The following is a 17,380-nucleotide window of genomic DNA, read 5'->3' on the forward strand; positions in this document are numbered from 1 at the left end:
AGAACGAGTTCAATTCAATTCTTTGGTGGAACAGTAATTATCAGTCACGTTATACTTACCTGATCGAATTTTAGATTATCGGACCTTTTTTCGGGAGCGTTAACACAGAAAGAAAAAAAACAAGAAGAAATAGTTAGATCAAATTGACTAGTAGTTGAGCCACAAAGACCTTTGAAAAAATATAAATGTACGTAGGCATTTTTTTCAGTGTGAAAATCTTACATACTTTAGACTATGATACCATCGTGCCACTCTAATTTCTTCTTATAAAAAAAATTTGATAGTAAGTCGGGACACTTTAACCATACACATAAACATTTCATTTCTATAAGAAATTAGTAAACAAAATTTTTAATCCTTGCAAGTTGTAATCAAACTAATATCTTCCACATATGATAAATGATAAGTGGTAAAGAATAATGAAAAATCTATGATCTTTTAACATACTAAAAAATAAAAATGGAATACAAATAGCTAAAAAATTCATTCACAAAAATAGCAAAACAAGTGAATCGAATGCACTGAATATGTCTTTCTAACAAGTTAATTCCTTGTTAGTATGTATCAAAGTGCATCAATTGGGAGAAGTGACATACTCCCTCCATCCTAAATATAAGTAAAAATTGGTCAACAAAATTTAATGTATTTAGTTTAAAATTTGTAGGAAATACATCAACTTAGGATTGATGGAGCATGTCACTTAGTATTTGGCTCACTGCCGCAACCACTAAATACACTAGATTTACAAATAAAAGAAGTTGAATAAATAATAATCAACATATATTTGTACTTGGAGTGAATTGAGGTGAGATCGCATGGTATAGCCTAGAAGTTTCATTTAGCAGCTTCATAAAATTTGCATTAACAATATGTAAACACAATAACCTATCACTTTTATTTGACATAACAATCAATAATACTTAAAAAAAATAAGGTTTTAAAATCTAGTAACAAAAAACTTTAAAACAATGAAATTGGTCAATTTAATCTTTAAAATATATGAAAATTAAATTGATGGATCTTACATACTTTAAAAATTACTTATTGTATTTTTATTTGGGTTAAATATGTTTTTGGTCCCTATAAATATGTCAACTTTTCGTTTTAGTCCCTCTAAAATTTTCCTTCAACTTTTAGTCCCTATAAAATTTTCAGTCTTCACTTTTGGTCCCTCTTTTAAAGTAAACTCATATGTAGAATTCATATATTTTATTAAAATTCGAAGAAATATTATAGGGACTAAAAGTCGAAGAAATATTTTAGAGGGACTAAAACGAAAAGTTGACATATTTATAGGGATCAAAAACATATTTAAGCTTTTTTATTTATTTTGAGGGAACTTACTGTATTTTCTTACAAAAAATTATTTATTGTATTTACATACTTAAAAAATATTTATGATTGTGCCCTTCAAAAAAACTGTTATTATATTATCATAAAATTCAGAGGTTAAATTAGAAAGATAGATATTTTGCAGCCCAAGATCAAATTTACATCGAGCAATACAATATGGGCCGGGTCTATAAAATCCAAACCAAATCCATCTTCTTTATAATTCCAAACAGGGTACCATTTATATATAAATAGCGAAAAACCCTAATTTGCTGAATCTTCTCAGCCTCCTTCCCACAATCGAGTTCACCCCCTGACGAATTTGTAGAGCAGCCATGGTGAAGTACTCCAAAGAGCCCGACAATCCCACCAAATGTAATTCCTCTCTCGATTTCTTCTTTCATAAATTGTTCTTTATTGCAGTGTTGTGTTGATTATAGATTAATTTAACCTAATTTGTGGTTTTGATCTGTAATTGCAGCAACCAAGGCCAGAGGTGCTGACCTTAGGGTTCATTTCAAGGTAATTAATTCTGTTAACTTTTGTTCATCAGTTGTAGAGATAGATCATGATATAGGTTTTAGAATTTTATGTAATTTTTGCATGCTATACTCACCGAGCTGTCAGAATAGCTGATCTAGTGAATTTACGGGCCCTTTTGGATTGGCTTATGTTTGAGCTTATGCAAATTATTAAGTTTTTGCTTATTATTCATAATCTTGTCAAGGCTGTTTATGAAAAAGCAGCTTGTGAATTACAATTTTCCGTTAGTGAGAACTTATGACTTAATGCAAAAGATTATTTTTTTGAATAAGCTGTTTTTCATAAGCTCAAAAATAATTCAATCCAAATGAACCCTATGTCCTATAGAGAAATTGCATTTTGTTATGATTCTTTTTTATTTTATAACCTGCCTTACCTTTTGGATAAAAAAGTTAATTAAGCGATTATATCATATAATTTGTTTTTGTATAGTCAATTTTACAACAATATATGAAACAAAGTCATTGTTTTTTTTTTATTTGTAGCTATAAACTATTTTTGTGAACTATCCTTTGAGAGCATAGGGAAATAAGCTGAACAACTTATTGTCATGTCACAATCTGTTTCCATATGTCTTCCAAAGATTCTCATTAGTGCTTATATCAGTAGATTAGTTGAAAATGGTCATTTGGTCATTCCAAACTTGCCCTTCATATGTATTTATTTTTAATTTTAACTATTTGTTTTTGATAGTTCAATGCACTCCTTTAAACCCACTTGATTTGCCATGATGGTGTTGACTTGGGGCCTTGGAGAGTGCTCCTCCAAAGGTCTCAGGTTTGTTTCCCCTTGGTGTCAAATTTGGTGGACTAGTTTGGTTTCTTAAAAAATTTAGACTCCTGTTGTTGTTTTTGTTCTTAGTATGATTTTTCAGACTTACGATTGTCTCTATTTTACTGTGCAGAACACCAGGGAAACAGCGTTTGCCATCAGGAAGTTGCCCCTGACCAAAGCCAAAAGATACTTAGAAGATGTTTTGGCCCACAAACAGGCCATTCCTTTCAGACGTTTCTGTCGTGGTGTTGGGAGGACTGCCCAAGCTAAGAACAGACACTCTAATGGGCAAGGACGCTGGCCTGTCAAGTCAGCTAAATTCATTCTTGACTTGCTTAAGAATGCTGAGAGTAATGCTGAAGTATGTCTTCTATTTCTAATTTTTTTATCTCGTCATGAGCTTTGTATCATGTATTCTATTTGCAGTTTGATGCGTTTAACTGGCTTTCACTCACATTGTTTGTTTGTTTGATTGTTCACTTCTAGGTGAAAGGTTTGGATGTGGATGCTCTCTACGTGTCTCATATCCAGGTCAATCAAGCTCAAAAACAAAGAAGACGTACCTACAGGGCTCATGGAAGAATCAATCGTATGTTGCACTATTCTTATTCGTGTTTGGATGGATTGCTGTGTTTTTGCATTCTTATACTTATATACTGGCGGTGTTTTTTTTTTTTTTTTGGCAGCCTACATGTCATCTCCTTGCCACATCGAACTGATACTATCTGAGAAGGAAGAGGCTGTCCAGAAAGAGGTATTGCGTTGTTATTATGCCTTTTGAATTTTCATCTCCACTCTAAAAGGGTATTGTATCAAACTTATTTGTTGTTGTTTCTGTAGCCCGAGACCCAGTTGGCAACAAACAAGAAGAAGTCTCAAGCTGTTCGAAGTGGTTCTTCATCATAAATTATTATTGGAGCCAATAGTTGAGACCCTTTATTTATAGATTTTGTTGCACTTTCTCAGTTATGTTTGTTATGAGCTGTTTTTGAAGTTTGAGCAGCAGTTTTTGTTTCGTATTCAACTATCGTTTATGTTAATTGACTTGCTTGGAAAATTTTATGGTGGTAATTGCATGATTGATTCAAGTTTTGTTTACCATGGCCTCGTGAAAATACCTTTGAGTTTTGCACGTCCTTTTCTTGTTTGTGTTAAGAGTGGTGACTTTTTCTGGATTTTCCGGAGAGGGTACCTTAACCTTCCTTTCTGATTGTTGCTGTTCCTTCTTTTTTTCCCTGATTATAATTTGGTTAAAAACTGTTTCAAAAATTGAATCAAATGACAAATCAGTTTAATAAATAATTTTTTTTTATTGGTTTGACTGACTGAATAGAAGTTGTAGCTCAATTGAGCAGAGTATTATGCCATTGTACCTTAACTTAAGAACGTTAGGGATTATCCGTCATCATGATACATTGTTGAATTAGTTTGAATTGCATGTCTTTCACTTATTTTTCCTTTATAAAATAGGTGCCATTTACCATGGGAAGGGCTAATCCTTTCCCACCATGGAAAAAGTGTTTTTTGATCATAGATATAATAATAAAAAAATTCAACGGTTTTTTTTTGACAAGAAAAAAAAAAAATTCAACGGTTGTGATCCTTTACTTGCTACCCTTTTTCAACTTTTTGGTTTTTTCCTTGAAACAAAAATTGTGGCCCCACAACATATAGAATAATGTTAAGTGAATAGGCCATTTTTTATGGGCTTGTAGTCATCTGAAAATAAACTCACAAAACCTGAACCAACACTCTATCAAAACCCCCCACTTACAAATTTCAATCTCATCATATAATCAAAACATTACATAATATTAAGATAAATAAGGTTTTGGTCCTTAAAGCATGTTTAAGAATAAACTATAGTGTTTTTGTATTGGGCCACGACTAGTAAATATTGTTCGATCACTAAATGATACACCCTCTGGTCACTAATATAAGCAAAAGTTTGGTTTTTAGATTCATTCATTAAATGACGTATGTAGTCTATAATATAGACTACATACGTCATTTAAAGAATGAATCTAAAAACCAAACTTTTGCTTATACCAGTGACCGGAGGGTGTATATTTTAAACAACCAGTAAATGATATATATCTCATTGTGCATGAGATATTATGTTCTCTAATTCTTTAAAAACAATTATGTTTTCTAATTAAATTTGTATAAAAAATAATTAATTCAATTTACTGATCAATTCGCATTCTCTCCAAAATAATAATAATAATAAATTTGCTAAGCCAACATGTCGTTTCTAAAAATCCATTCGATTTGCTAAGCAATAGATCTAAATTTATGGGGAATAAATCTATTAAATTTATTGTATTCACTGTTCATTGTATTTAATATTCATTAGTAAATGATTTATGTCCATATTATTTTTTTGTCTTTTTCTTAAAATGTGTAACAATTTAAACAGATAGTTATTATCAAGTATATTATATGATTTAAAAGGATAACTTAAAATGAAAAATTTAAAATATTTAAATGGATCAAAAACTCGTAAATTAAACCCTTACCATAAAAAAAAAGTTTGTCAAATTTTTAAAAAATGGTTAGATATAAAAAAAAATTACGTGATAAATCATTTACGTGTTAATGGGTGAGGTGCATATATGATTTCACAGAAATAGGGGTTGTACTAGTAAACTTGATAATACTATAAAATATTAGCTTTTTTAATTATTGAAAAACAAACAAAATAAAAGCAACTTGTTTGAGTGCCACATGGAGGTAAAAAGTAACATTTCCCATGGTGGGAAAGGATTAAGCCCTCCCATGGTAAATGCCACCTATAAAATAATAGTTGCGGAAATTTGTATTTAGCAATGAGCCTAATAATGCATACCCCAAACGCGGATATAATGTATTTTGTATGCGATGTGAGGTTTTTAGTTTTTTAAATCCATTCCAAGATGTCCTTTCAAGTCGACTTTCATTTAGGTCTTCTAACAAGAACGAGATAATACAGCTCCTTCGGTAGTGTCTTGAGTCATCCTTGAGCTTGTTCTGCTTTTCTTTTATGTTGATCAAAGCTTTTCCAATTGTCAAGTTTGTTTAATTATCTTCTACAATCTTCTACATTGTCTTCTTTAAGCTACGAAGTAAATTACTGAAGAACTATTTATGTCCGTTACAAAATATAAGCAGTTAAAGAAAGTTTGTGTATTTGAATCAAATACGTTATATTTGTTTAACTCACTTTTGCTTATATTTTATACGAAATGAAGTATGTATTTTAAGTTTTTATTGTGTTACAGCGTTCAAAGTTACACAAATATTCCAGGTACTAAGAAAAAGTGTAATTAAAACTTCAAATAACACACAAGATTGCACTTTGTGAATTTTTTTCATCTCAAATTATTCATTTAACTCTATTCTGCATCCCTGTGTGGTTGTTAAAATGCTTGTGTGGTTGCTAAAATGCTTGTGTGGTATGCTAATAATTTTTTACTATGGGCCATTTGGATCACTTATTCGAGCTAATCTTTTGACAGCGAAGATAAGCGCTTGAGCCATAAGCTACAAATAAGTTGTTTATCCAAACATACCCCATGTATAATGAGCTTGTCCACTCTCTTCCTCATTTTCAAAACATGTTTTCTTTCTTGTTGCACCTTATATACATATATACAGGTTGTTTCTTTTGTTGTATAATCACTGATAATTCCATATCCAACCTGGCCACCTACGCAACCCTAAAGGGCACCCCGATGCACTAGAGCTCCCGCATATGCAGGGTCCGGGAAGGGGTCCCACCATTTGGTGTATTGTACGCAGCCTTACCCTGTTTTACACAAGAGGCTGTTTCCAGGACTTGAACCCGTGACCTTTCAGTCACATGACAACAACTTTACTAGTTGCGCCAAGCTTACCCCTCAAATTGTAAAAATAAATCTAAGTAATGAATAATCTCCTATTCCTATTGTAAAATAACATAATATTTTTCAATTTCAAAACAAAGGTTGCTCAAAAAATTTATTTCCCACTGCTCCAGCACCTCTTTACTAGGTAACCATTTCCGAAATTTGAACAGAGGAAAGGCTGCGTCAAATCCAACCGTAAGAGTCACGTTTTTTAGTCTTTGTTGTCAAAAATTTTAGTATGTCCTTTCAAAAAAATAAATTTAGTATGTGACTTAAGGGGAGTCTAAACTTCTGGGGATCATTTAGAACGGACATAAAAAAACAAAGTCAAAACTTAGCTGGACATCATATATTTACGAAAAATCTTATGACATATATGAATATCTTCGCTTATATGTTGGTCAATATTTAATTTTTCATACAATATGAAACTTTTGACTCATACTTGACAAATAAATATTCTTTTTATTTAGTGTCAAATTCTACCTTTGTTTGGTTCAACACACCTGATTGGCTGATTCACTCTCACTCCTGCACCAAGCCAAACCAGACATTGATGCTATGGTTGAAACTTGAGGAGAGTTTAAAACACTAATTGATCATCACACTAGGTTGTTAGCAGCTGCACAATGAGTTTGCCATCAAATGTTAAACTTCTTACCCACATTGTATACACCAATATAATGCTCATATAAAGTGGATGATTTATGATTGCTTCTCTTCTTCAATGATGTACTCCCTTCTCTTCTTTCCCCTTTATCATTTAAAAAAAAAAAACCTAAGTCCTCGATGTTAACAAAAAATGGTTTCCAACCAATATAAGTAGTTAACAATATTTAACTTTGTATGTTAGTGGGATGGGATAGATTGACGATGATGTTTTCATGTTTGGTATATTTTGAACCAATGACCCTTGAAAAAAATGCAAAGGAAGGTGACGGATCTAAATGAGAATGAAGATGATTAGTTTTCTTTTGTTCTCGTCTGAGATTGAAGATAACAGGAAAATAAAAAATTAGGAAGAAAGAGGTATCACGTGAGGGAGGTTCGTAGGATAACCTTTTAATCTAAGCCATCTATTTTAATCCAATGGTTAACAAGTGCTCCTCGCACTCTCACGGGTAGCACTTTGGTGCCATTAATGGCACCGTGTCATTAAATCTGGGTCATTAATGGCACCAAGATAGATGTGTTGTGCGGCTCAGATGCAATGACAATGTGTTTGTGTGAGAATGATGAGAATTTTTACAATAATCATTCTCATCATTCTCACATAAAAATAGCATTCTCACTTGATATGCTCCCTATATATACATTCAATCACTACTTTTGGTCCCTATTTTTAAATTAATTATAGTATTTTTTTAATAAAATTGTGCAGAAATGTCTAGAATATTGTAAAAATATTTCACAAAAAAAATTAGAATTTTTTAACAAAACATAAATTTAATATGAATTTTTAACCATGAAAAATATAAAAATTCATATTAAATTCATGTTTTGTTAAAAAATTCTAAATTTTTTTGGGATAGATTCTTATAATATTATGAATTTTTCTGCAAAATTTTATTCAAAAATATGAATTCTACATATGAGTTTACTTTAAAGGAGGGACCAAAAGTGAAGATGGCAAATTTTTTAGGGACTAAAAATTGAAGGAAAATTTTAGAAGGACTAAAACGAAAAGTTGGTATATTTATAGGGACCAAAAACATATTTAACCCTTTTTTTTTTAGGTGTAGAAGCTAGAGCGTGATTGTTTTACAGCAAGAGAGAGAAAATGATGAGTAAGAATGACAAAATTACTTTAAGAGGCATGCTTTTTTAATGACAATTGAAGAAAGAGGAAGGGTACTTTTGTCCAAAATAAAAAGGTGTATGATGCTAATGCACACCTTCTAAAATTCAAGTAGGTGTACATTAGCATTATCCTATATATATATATATATATATATATATATATATATATATATATATATATATATATATATATATATATATATATACTCCCTCCGGTCACATTTATAAGCAAAAAAACACTTTTTAGATTCATTTAATACTTAATGTATTTGGTCAATATATAGACCAAATACATTATGTATTCAATGAACCTAAAAAGTATTCTTTTGCTTATAAATGTGACCGGAGGGAGTATATATATATATATATATATATATATATATATATATATATATATATATATATATATTGACTAGCATGCAATATGTCTGCCTTACTCTCAAATAAAAACCACGGTTGGCTTCCATCGTGTTAAAAGTTAGTTGAAGTTGAGATAGTTTTTTTTTATCATCTAATATTACTATTTTTATTTCAATTATTATATTTTTAATTCAAGTTAGATTTTATGCTTAGTTTTGATTTAATTTGCTGCAAGGATTAGGTAAGATATAATATAACTCAATGAAATTGTGATTATTGAAAGAAAAAAAATTGATTAGATTCAAATTTAAAATTAGGATAAATTCAATTGTTGTTGCTTTTGGCAAACAAAATTTACCTAGGTATAGAAGGGTTAAAAATAATAAGTAATTGGTGCTTATAAATATTCAGAAGGGTTTATTCAAAAAATAAAAAAAAAATATTCAGATGGGTTAATTTAGTATTTTGAAATTAAAACTAAATTAACAAAAAAAATATTTTATTCTATTGGACCAAAGTCTAAAATAATACGATGAGCAGTCTTTTTCTCACATTATTATTGGTGCAACCACGTCATCCTTCATCTGGTGGGGAAGCATAAAACCCCTTTTGTTGCAACTCTTTTCTTCTGCATTCGATCAATTCAATTCAACTCACCTTCTTCGTCCCAATTCACGTTTTTTTTTTCTTCCAAAGGTAACATCTTTCTTTCTTTTTCTCCTCTTCAATTTTCATTCTATAACGTGCGAATTCTTCTGCCAAAAACGGTTTTCTTTCGTTCATTGTGCTGAAATTTCTTCAATAACTATATCGATTTTCCATTCAAATTTTTTGTTGCGTGTTTCTTTTATAACGAGTGTCACTATTGTGGATATTGTGAATTTGGGATTGCATATTACAAATGTAGTTTGATTAGGAACTGATGAATTTGGTCTCGATCCTTTTATCAATTTAGGGTTTAGGGTTTATTGTATATATTAGAATGTTAAATTTTGTTTTTGCTTTAAGAAGAATTTACACTTGCCCTGCTAAGCCGAGATCTAGTTCAAATTTGTGTGTGTGTTTGATTCTAGAGGTGTAGAATTAATTTTGATATGTTTGAATATGAATTGATTGTAATTTGAAATGTTGATTTTGTAGTTTTTGCTTATACAATTGATTTTTAGCCTTGAATTTCTTGTTCGCCTCATCTTTACACGAGTATATTCAAACATTAATCAGTTTAAATTCAACTCGTTTTCAGTCGAAATCAATTTTATAAAATCCATTCATTCCAAATCGGTTTTTGATATCGCAGAACCATACACAAAAGATTTGTCTCGAGTGTTTTGTGCCATTTTGTTGTATGTTTTGGGTCTATGCAATATCACACGTATTGTATTTCATTCAGAAATCATCCTCATTTTAACATATATATGGCTTGTTCAGGGCTCTGGATAATAAACTGTAGTATTTTCTCTGTTATCTAGTATCTTGATGTTTTGCTTGGAAATGAATAAATGGAATATAAATATTAAATTTTGGAACATGAAAGATTCTTGTGGTGTTATTAAGAATAGTATATAGCTCCTTGGATGAATTCAATATTTTCATCTGAAGTTTTTATATACGTTTTATTGTGTTGCACTTTTTGTAGTACAGTTTTAGATCTAAGTAATTCTGAGATAGAAGCGATTAGAACTTAGAGTTAGAAGTAGTAGTAGGAGTAATAGCTTTGTTGTTGTTGTTGTTGTTGACTTATTGTTATTGCTGCTAAGTGTTGCTCAATTTTTTTCCTTAACTTTTTTCTTCATCAGATGGATTGGCAAGGGCAAAACCTAGCAGAGAAGCTAATGCAGATAATGTTGCTTGCATTTGCTGTGGTTGCATTTGGAACGGGATATCTTACAGCTTCTTTCAAGACGATGATGCTCATATATGCTGGTGGTGTTGTTCTCACCACATTGGTGACTGTCCCAAATTGGCCCTTTTTCAACCGCCATCCTCTCAAGTGGTTGGATCCAAGTGAGGTAGAAAAGCATCCGAAGCCACAGCTATCTCCTATTGTGAATTCAAAGAAGAAACCCATTAAGAAGTAGGGTAAAAAACAAATGCTGTACTAGTAATTCCCTGGTGGATATTATCACAAATTTACAATGTACTTTACTTTTTTGGATTACAAAAATATTAGCCATTTTCGTTTTAGGTTTGATTTGTGTTGGTTTTCTGGCCTTTATGCCTGTTTACGACGGTAAATATCTTCTAGATGCTGGAGAGAGGAGAACTTAGCTTCTCACTGTTTGGAAATCATGGTTTGAGTAAAAGCTTGATTCTTGCAGGCTGTAGCTTTGATCCAAACCATGGTTTTGGTGTTAAGTATACGAGTTTATACATGTTTGGATTACAGTTTGCATATCCCTTGCATCATTAACAACATAAAGTTGATTTATTTAAATATTTTACATCTTAAATCTTCTGATGAAAAACAAAAAAATTGCTTTTCCATGGGATCCATCTTCGTTTTGCAAACTAGAGTACTCATTAATCATTATCCGGCTTGATTGATAGACCTAGCTACATTGATGAGCCCTTTTAAGTGTGGTGCAAATTGTCTTCTGTTCACTTTTGTTTGGTTTTTTCTGTTACATGAAGAAAACAAGCAGGGAAAAACAAAAAACCAGTGGCTTCAGATTATATCTTCTTTTCATTTTGAAATAGACCCGTATTGTAGTTTTGGTTGTTGGCTTGTTGCACATGGAGAATAGTGGTCATTACATCGGAGGCATATTGTTAGAATCGTAAATTAGATGAGAGATAACCTGAACAAGTGTTTGTAAGGGGGTGGTCTTCACTTCGCAAGCTGGTTTTGTGGATTGTGTTTGGCTCAACCATGATTTATAAGACGGTTTCAAAACTTCCTTCAAGATCCATTGTACCACCGTTATCAGAGTGTGAGCGTGTGTGTTAAGGAGTCACCCATTGAATGTGAGATAGTCTAAGCAAGTGTTTATAGATAGGGACATGGGAGATCTCCAATGCAGACAGCAGAGAAGATAACATCTCTTAGGCTTTGATTGTGAGTTTGGAGGGAAGGGGAAAGGAGGGCTTTGGAGGGTTGGAAATATAAGGGAAATTGGGGGAAAAAATCACATTTTTTGAAAGAGTAATTTTTCAGAAAATGATAAATTAATGTTTATTGTTAATATATTTTTAATTTTAAAAATATTATAACATAGATTAAGTTTAAAGAATTCATGTAAACCCTTCATAACCCTATACAATTTTTTTAGTTCCCCTAAATGAGAAGGATTTTGTATTATGAAAAAAATAAGGCTTGAATATGTGTATAGTCCCTGCAATTAGGGCTCGTTTGAATTTTTGTCCCTAAAGTTACTAATTCTTCCATTTTGCCACTGCAATTATTAATCATTTGAAATTTAATCCTAATTACGTTTTTTTTTGCTGAGGTGGAGTGCCATCAGCGACCAAAGTAAGAAGAAAAAGAATTGATGATGTCCTTAAACCTAACAACCTTATTGATCGAAGCTTCAACCAATAAAATACTCCCTCCGTCCCATAATATAAGCAAAAAAAACTCATTTTCTTTGTCCCAAAATATAAGCAAAAAAGACAAACTTTTATCATATTTAATCTTGTTTTTAAAAAAAAAACTCTTTTCCAAGAAAAACTTTTCTTTATTCTCATAAAATTAAATGCAAATTACATTCAATTTTCTCTCTCTTTCATTTTTTTCATAACCAATAGCCAATGAAAATTGTTTTTACATCTTCCTATAAAACTTTTTTCAAAAAAAACACAAAAAACTATACTCCAAATTCTTATGTTTTAGTTTTCTTAATAAATGTGATTTTTTTTTTTTTTGCTTATAATTTGGGACGGAGGGAGTAAAAACATCAGCAAACATCAAATGAGACACAACTGTCTGGTTCGCCCAAAAACAAGAGGTATCCAAGTAGAATCCTAAATAGCATCAAGAACACAATGGTTAAGACACTCACTCCATCACAATCATAAAGAGGTAAGGAGATAGATGATCCCTTTGTCTAAGTCCATGAGTAGGAGTAAAAAGCTTGTGAAAGCCTCACATGCCAATTTATATTCATACTAGCAAACGAAATACAAATCATAATAATGTTGATAAGATGAGGAGGGAGGAAGACACTCTTTGATGAAATCCCAATCCATTCTCTCATAGGCTATAATTAGACCCAGTTTGATCGCAATATAACAAGATTTGCCTATGGTGGATAATAGTGTGAATGATTTTCTAAAGAACTATAGTGTTATTGATCGTACTCCTACCAACTATTTTAATTAGGTAGAAGAAGTATATTAGGCACCACCTCCTTGAGCTGATTAGATATTGCTTCAGCAACATTCTTTTAGTGTCCTTTTTTTTTACTGGATTTAATGGGTCTTGATTGTTGCAGATGGAAAATGGTGATCATTTTCCTATAGACTTTCTTTTACTCATTATACTCGAGGCTTATTTTGGTATTTTTCTTACATGGTATTAATAAAAATTGCAAGCTATCTAATGTATCATATTATTTATTGGTTCTTGCTAACCAGTGCCTCTGGAGCAATAGTTAACGAGTCTATAAATAGAAAATTTGTCTTGAAAACATAAGTTTTGATTTTTGATTAAATAATAATTACACCATTTTTTATAAAAAATTATTTGTTTTGGTTTTATCCTTATTTAAATTAGTGAAATGTAACAGCCAAATGCCGTCAACCTTAAACCAGAAAGCCATTAAGTTCTCCCTTCAGGACACAAAGTACTTTTGTTGCTAGTAACTTGGTATTGTTTCCTTAAAATAAAAATCTAATAGGCCAATGGGTTACAAAAATCTAGAAATCTAAGCGTTGAGCTTGTGCAACGCCCAACCCAGAATATGCCGGAGCACCAGCAGTTTTACGTTTGACCAAGTGAATGATCAACCTTTTAGCTCAGGCTGAAAACCTCCTTTTCAAGTCCCTCACGTCAAATAATATAGTTGGATTTGGAACCAACTGATAATGATTGTATGACAAAAGAACTGTAGATGATGCTTGCCATTCATTTATATGCAATCAGCAAGGAACATCATAATCCAGAACGGTGTGTTTGTTAATGTCATTTGCACATACTCTGTACAAGATAGAACCAAAGTGACAGAAGATTCGGATTGAACTAATGGGAACTCACTTGACCCTAATGGGAACTCACTTGACCCAGAGATACAAGCCGAAAGGAAATATTTACAATCAGTATAATGGGGATTAACGAAAAATTTAAGGATTTTCATTCCTCAAAGCATTTAAAAGGGGGATCGTTCTCCTCATCAAGCAAATTGTCGTCATCATCAAGATCATCTAAAATTGATTGGTTAGTCTTCTTCCTAGACTGTCTTCTATGCTTCTTAAGCATCAAACGTGGCTCTGCTTGCTGAGAACCCATATCTCCTGTCTTTAACCTGAAAAGAATAGCGTATTAGTCACCAAATACTTGTTACAACTTTTGCAAAGTTTGACAAGCAATATACAGTAGGTAGTATAAATTGCATCAGAAATTTACTCATATCCAAGTTAGAAATCTTTTGCATTGCTATTTCAGAACTTATTCTGATTGTGTACGTTTGTTTTTCAACTACAGAAGACCCTAAAAATAGCCCACTCTCTTTCATGTTAGTGTCATGTACAAAAGTAAATTCAGATTTCAACAATGTATAGCATCCTCGTACATGGTCAAAAAATCAGCTTAGAATACTCATCTTACCTATTCGATCAAGTATCATACATTAAAACTGAGAATCATTGATTTCTAATCACAAAGACAAATTGCTCATCATACCTTACATCACTTTCTCTTTTAGTTCCAAATGTCCTCAATTGGAACTCCTCTCTGATTCTAATCTCATCAAGAAGTTGAAAATAGAATGAATATCTTTCCCAATCCCCCTTCACAATGCAACCAGGTTCACCAAGATGCAAGCAATTGTTAAATGAACATTTTGCAGACTCATTTCCACCAAGCATTTTCCTGATCTGAATAGGGGAAACAGAATTAAACAATTATTCAAACCGGAAAAACTGTGAATATACTAGATATAGTTGGATATAACTTAAACATACTAACTTCGGGAAAAGTTTGTGCAAGTGATTGCTTTGTCACTTTCAATAAACTAGGCTGGTTAAATCCAGGAGTATCAGCAAGATAACCCCCTCCAGATAATGGAAGCAGAGAGACATGACGAGTCGTATGCTTCCCTCTGCCGCTTCTTGTTGAAACCTCTGCAACTCGCTGGTCGTCATACCACTTGCTACCTAAAATCTGAGAAACAATGCAGGTACACAGGTGAAACAAATACCAAAGTCATACACATAGTAAAAGACATGAAAAGTCGAGAAAAAGAAACACACAGGTTCAAACCAATTCTCCCCATCTGCAGTATCACAAGTACGAGGATTGCTTCTAAGGGCGTTGATCAAACTAGACTTCCCAACTCCACTAGGACCAACAACCACTGTTGTTTGATCTCTCAATTGGAACGCGAGAAGATCAATGTTATGTCCGGATTCAACACTGCAAAAAATTGGCTGGTAGCCCCAACCACGAAACCTAGCCTTCCAGGAATCCATGGTCTATACAAGAGTGAAAACAACTACTTCACATCAGAAAATAATCACAGCTGGATTCCAAGTTAGAAACATAACAAATAACAACTACAGTAGTTACAAACTTCATAGAAATTGATTAATACCGAACTTGAACAAACTTTTCAACAAATTCATAAATTTAAAGGAAAAGAATTGAAAAATAGCCCAATGATACCTCCAAATATTTAAAATAATAATTGCACCTAAAATGAATCAGTTTCTGCCCGTCAAATTATTTAAGAAGCTCATTTATGTAACATATCTAGCACACCTTCAACGCATAAAAGCCTGTTTGTATTAAGAGCCAAGTACTTATCTCAATTGAAAAAGGACCTCTTTGGATTCACTTATTTGAACTTATCTACCAGCATATTTACTTACAAAACTATTTTGGAGAACTTGTAAAAACAGCTTATGACATTTCAACTTCTTTTCATAAATTCTCCAAGATAGCTTATATAAAGAAACAGTCTGACTTGTTTTATCCTTTGGTATAAAAATAGCTTATACATAAGCAGTAATAACATAAACAATTGCGGTGCGTTTGATCTGCTAGAAAACAGGGGATTGGACAACATTTTTTGTCCCCTTTTTGATCTAGAAACTGGTCGTAGGCTTGGACAAAACAGGTAACAAATGACTGGACAAAAACAATAATTCTTGTCCCTCACTAACCATGGGACAACTTTTTGTCTAGAGCACAAACTATCAAAAATACCAAAATACTCTTTTATATTCCAACATAAAAAATATTGTCATATCTTGTATTGTTGATTTGTTTCATATCTATTACTTGTTGTTTTGCTAATCAAATGCAGTGCTTAATTGAAACGATTATCCAAATCGGCCTTAACTCTTATTGGCTGAAAAAAATCACATCCAACATTGGTCTAATCTAAGCTACCACAATTTTCATCTAACACAAGGCTGTACAGTATACACTTTTACACTAAATAAGAACACATAATCATAATCAGAATGTCGTTATGGCAACATAAAAAAACCTCTTTATCGACAAGCTCGGTCTTGTTGAGAGCAAGAGTGAGAGGAATCCCAGTAGACTCAGCTTCAACCAAAAACCGCGTTAGCGTAAAAGGCTCAAGCTTAGGCTGATCAAGCGAAAACAGAACAAGCAAGTGATCTACATTAGCCACAGGAGGATCAAGCATTTCAGAATTTCTCTGAAACACATTCTCAATCATACCCCTACGATCAACCCAATCAACAGAACCTACTAGAACCTTATCTCCAACCATAACCCTACGCTTTATCTTCTTCAGCAACGCTCTCACAACGCATAGCAGTTCAGCTCCTCCGGAGGAAGAAGCGTCGTGGAAGGTTCCGGAAGGTTGTGGTTGGACGATTACGCGCATGAAATTGGCTTGGGAAGAAGCGACGACGCCGACGGCTTGGGATTCGGAGAGAGGGGGGATTTCTTCGCGGGAGAGAATTGGAGCGAGAGAGGAGAAATCTTTGAGTGTGCGTTTTGCTTTGAGGAGATTCTTGCTTGGAGCTTCGTGTTTAGGGTTTTGGTTTCTGGCGGAGATTTGGAAGTGGCGGAAGTGGTGGAGAAGTCGAGGGGCGGCGGTGGCCACCGTGCGGTGGTGGCGGATGATGGAGAATGATGCGAGCGACATCTTGAAGAAGGAGAGAATTGAAATTTCAAAGCTTTTTTTGAAACGGTTTTTTTCTGTTATGAATTTTTCAGTTATTTATGAGTTCATTTCTCAAGTGTGAGGACTGAGCGAGCGAGAGAGGAATGTGATTCGTGACTGGATTTGCTAAACGACATTTTGCCAAGTTAAACGACATTTGGGTATAAACCTTGATTTCAATCTACTTGGAGAGGGATGCTAGCGTCAGTCTCTCAACCACTCTCCCACAAACACTCTCTCAATTTATGGTTCCACGTGTCCAATTTTTTTAGCTTTTACTTGTTTACCTGTTTCTAAAGTTGGGAGAGTTTTTTAATACTTTTTATTTTTGGCATCAATTAACAAAAAAAAAAAAAAAAAAACTCAAAGGTCATCATCTCCAAGGTTACACGCCGTCAATCTCACCAT

The 17,380-nt window shown here is 32.7% G+C and overlaps 2 protein-coding genes and 1 pseudogene across 4 annotated transcripts; 2 read left to right on the plus strand and 1 right to left on the minus strand.

The window, feature by feature from the left end:
- Positions 1 to 1,610: 1,610 nt before the first annotated feature.
- Positions 1,611 to 3,747, plus strand: LOC146940893 (large ribosomal subunit protein uL22y-like). The gene is made up of 6 exons (XM_085754658.1): positions 1,611 to 1,707; positions 1,814 to 1,854; positions 2,780 to 3,010; positions 3,136 to 3,238; positions 3,336 to 3,403; positions 3,490 to 3,747. Exons 1-6 carry the CDS (start codon positions 1,668 to 1,670, stop codon positions 3,553 to 3,555), a joined length of 549 nt encoding a protein of 182 aa, XP_085610784.1. The 5' UTR covers positions 1,611 to 1,667; the 3' UTR covers positions 3,556 to 3,747.
- Positions 3,748 to 8,720: 4,973 nt separating this feature from the next.
- Positions 8,721 to 10,859, plus strand: LOC146940894 (signal peptidase complex subunit 1-like). Of its 2 annotated transcripts, none has more exons than XM_085754660.1 (2): positions 8,721 to 8,792; positions 10,472 to 10,859. In XM_085754660.1, exon 2 carries the CDS (start codon positions 10,472 to 10,474, stop codon positions 10,751 to 10,753), a length of 282 nt encoding a protein of 93 aa, XP_085610786.1. In that variant the 5' UTR covers positions 8,721 to 8,792; the 3' UTR covers positions 10,754 to 10,859. The 2 variants fall into 2 exon arrangements, with proteins under 2 accessions (XP_085610786.1, XP_085610785.1); XM_085754659.1 differs by lacking the exon at positions 8,721 to 8,792 and adding an exon at positions 8,917 to 9,371.
- A 2,859-nt stretch (positions 10,860 to 13,718) lies between these two features.
- LOC146940895 (small ribosomal subunit biogenesis GTPase RsgA 1, mitochondrial-like) lies at positions 13,719 to 17,107 on the minus strand (annotated as a pseudogene). Its single transcript, XR_015032180.1, has 5 exons — positions 16,322 to 17,107; positions 15,081 to 15,302; positions 14,797 to 14,991; positions 14,512 to 14,705; positions 13,719 to 14,134 (listed from the first exon to the last, which is right to left on the minus strand). The product of XR_015032180.1 is annotated as a small ribosomal subunit biogenesis GTPase RsgA 1, mitochondrial-like (transcript).
- Between the last annotated feature and the right edge of the window lie 273 nt (positions 17,108 to 17,380).

This window comes from Medicago sativa, chromosome 3 (assembly GCF_051527215.1).
Source record: "Medicago sativa cultivar Bolivia chromosome 3, Bolivia_mono, whole genome shotgun sequence".
Taxonomy (NCBI): domain Eukaryota; kingdom Viridiplantae; phylum Streptophyta; class Magnoliopsida; order Fabales; family Fabaceae; genus Medicago; species Medicago sativa.

What these genes read in the sequence shown, in the direction of transcription:
- LOC146940893 (XM_085754658.1), top strand. Translation starts at nt 1,668, where the DNA reads ATGGTGAAGTACTCCAAAGAGCCCGACAATCCCACCAAAT. An exon ending in ATGCTGAGAGTAATGCTGAA is followed by an intron (nt 3,011 to 3,135) that starts GTATGTCTTCTA and finishes GTTCACTTCTAG; the next exon opens with GTGAAAGGTTTGGATGTGGA. An exon ending in AAGAGGCTGTCCAGAAAGAG is followed by an intron (nt 3,404 to 3,489) that starts GTATTGCGTTGT and finishes TTGTTTCTGTAG; the next exon opens with CCCGAGACCCAGTTGGCAAC.
- LOC146940894 (XM_085754660.1), top strand. Translation starts at nt 10,472, where the DNA reads ATGGATTGGCAAGGGCAAAACCTAGCAGAGAAGCTAATGCAGATAATG.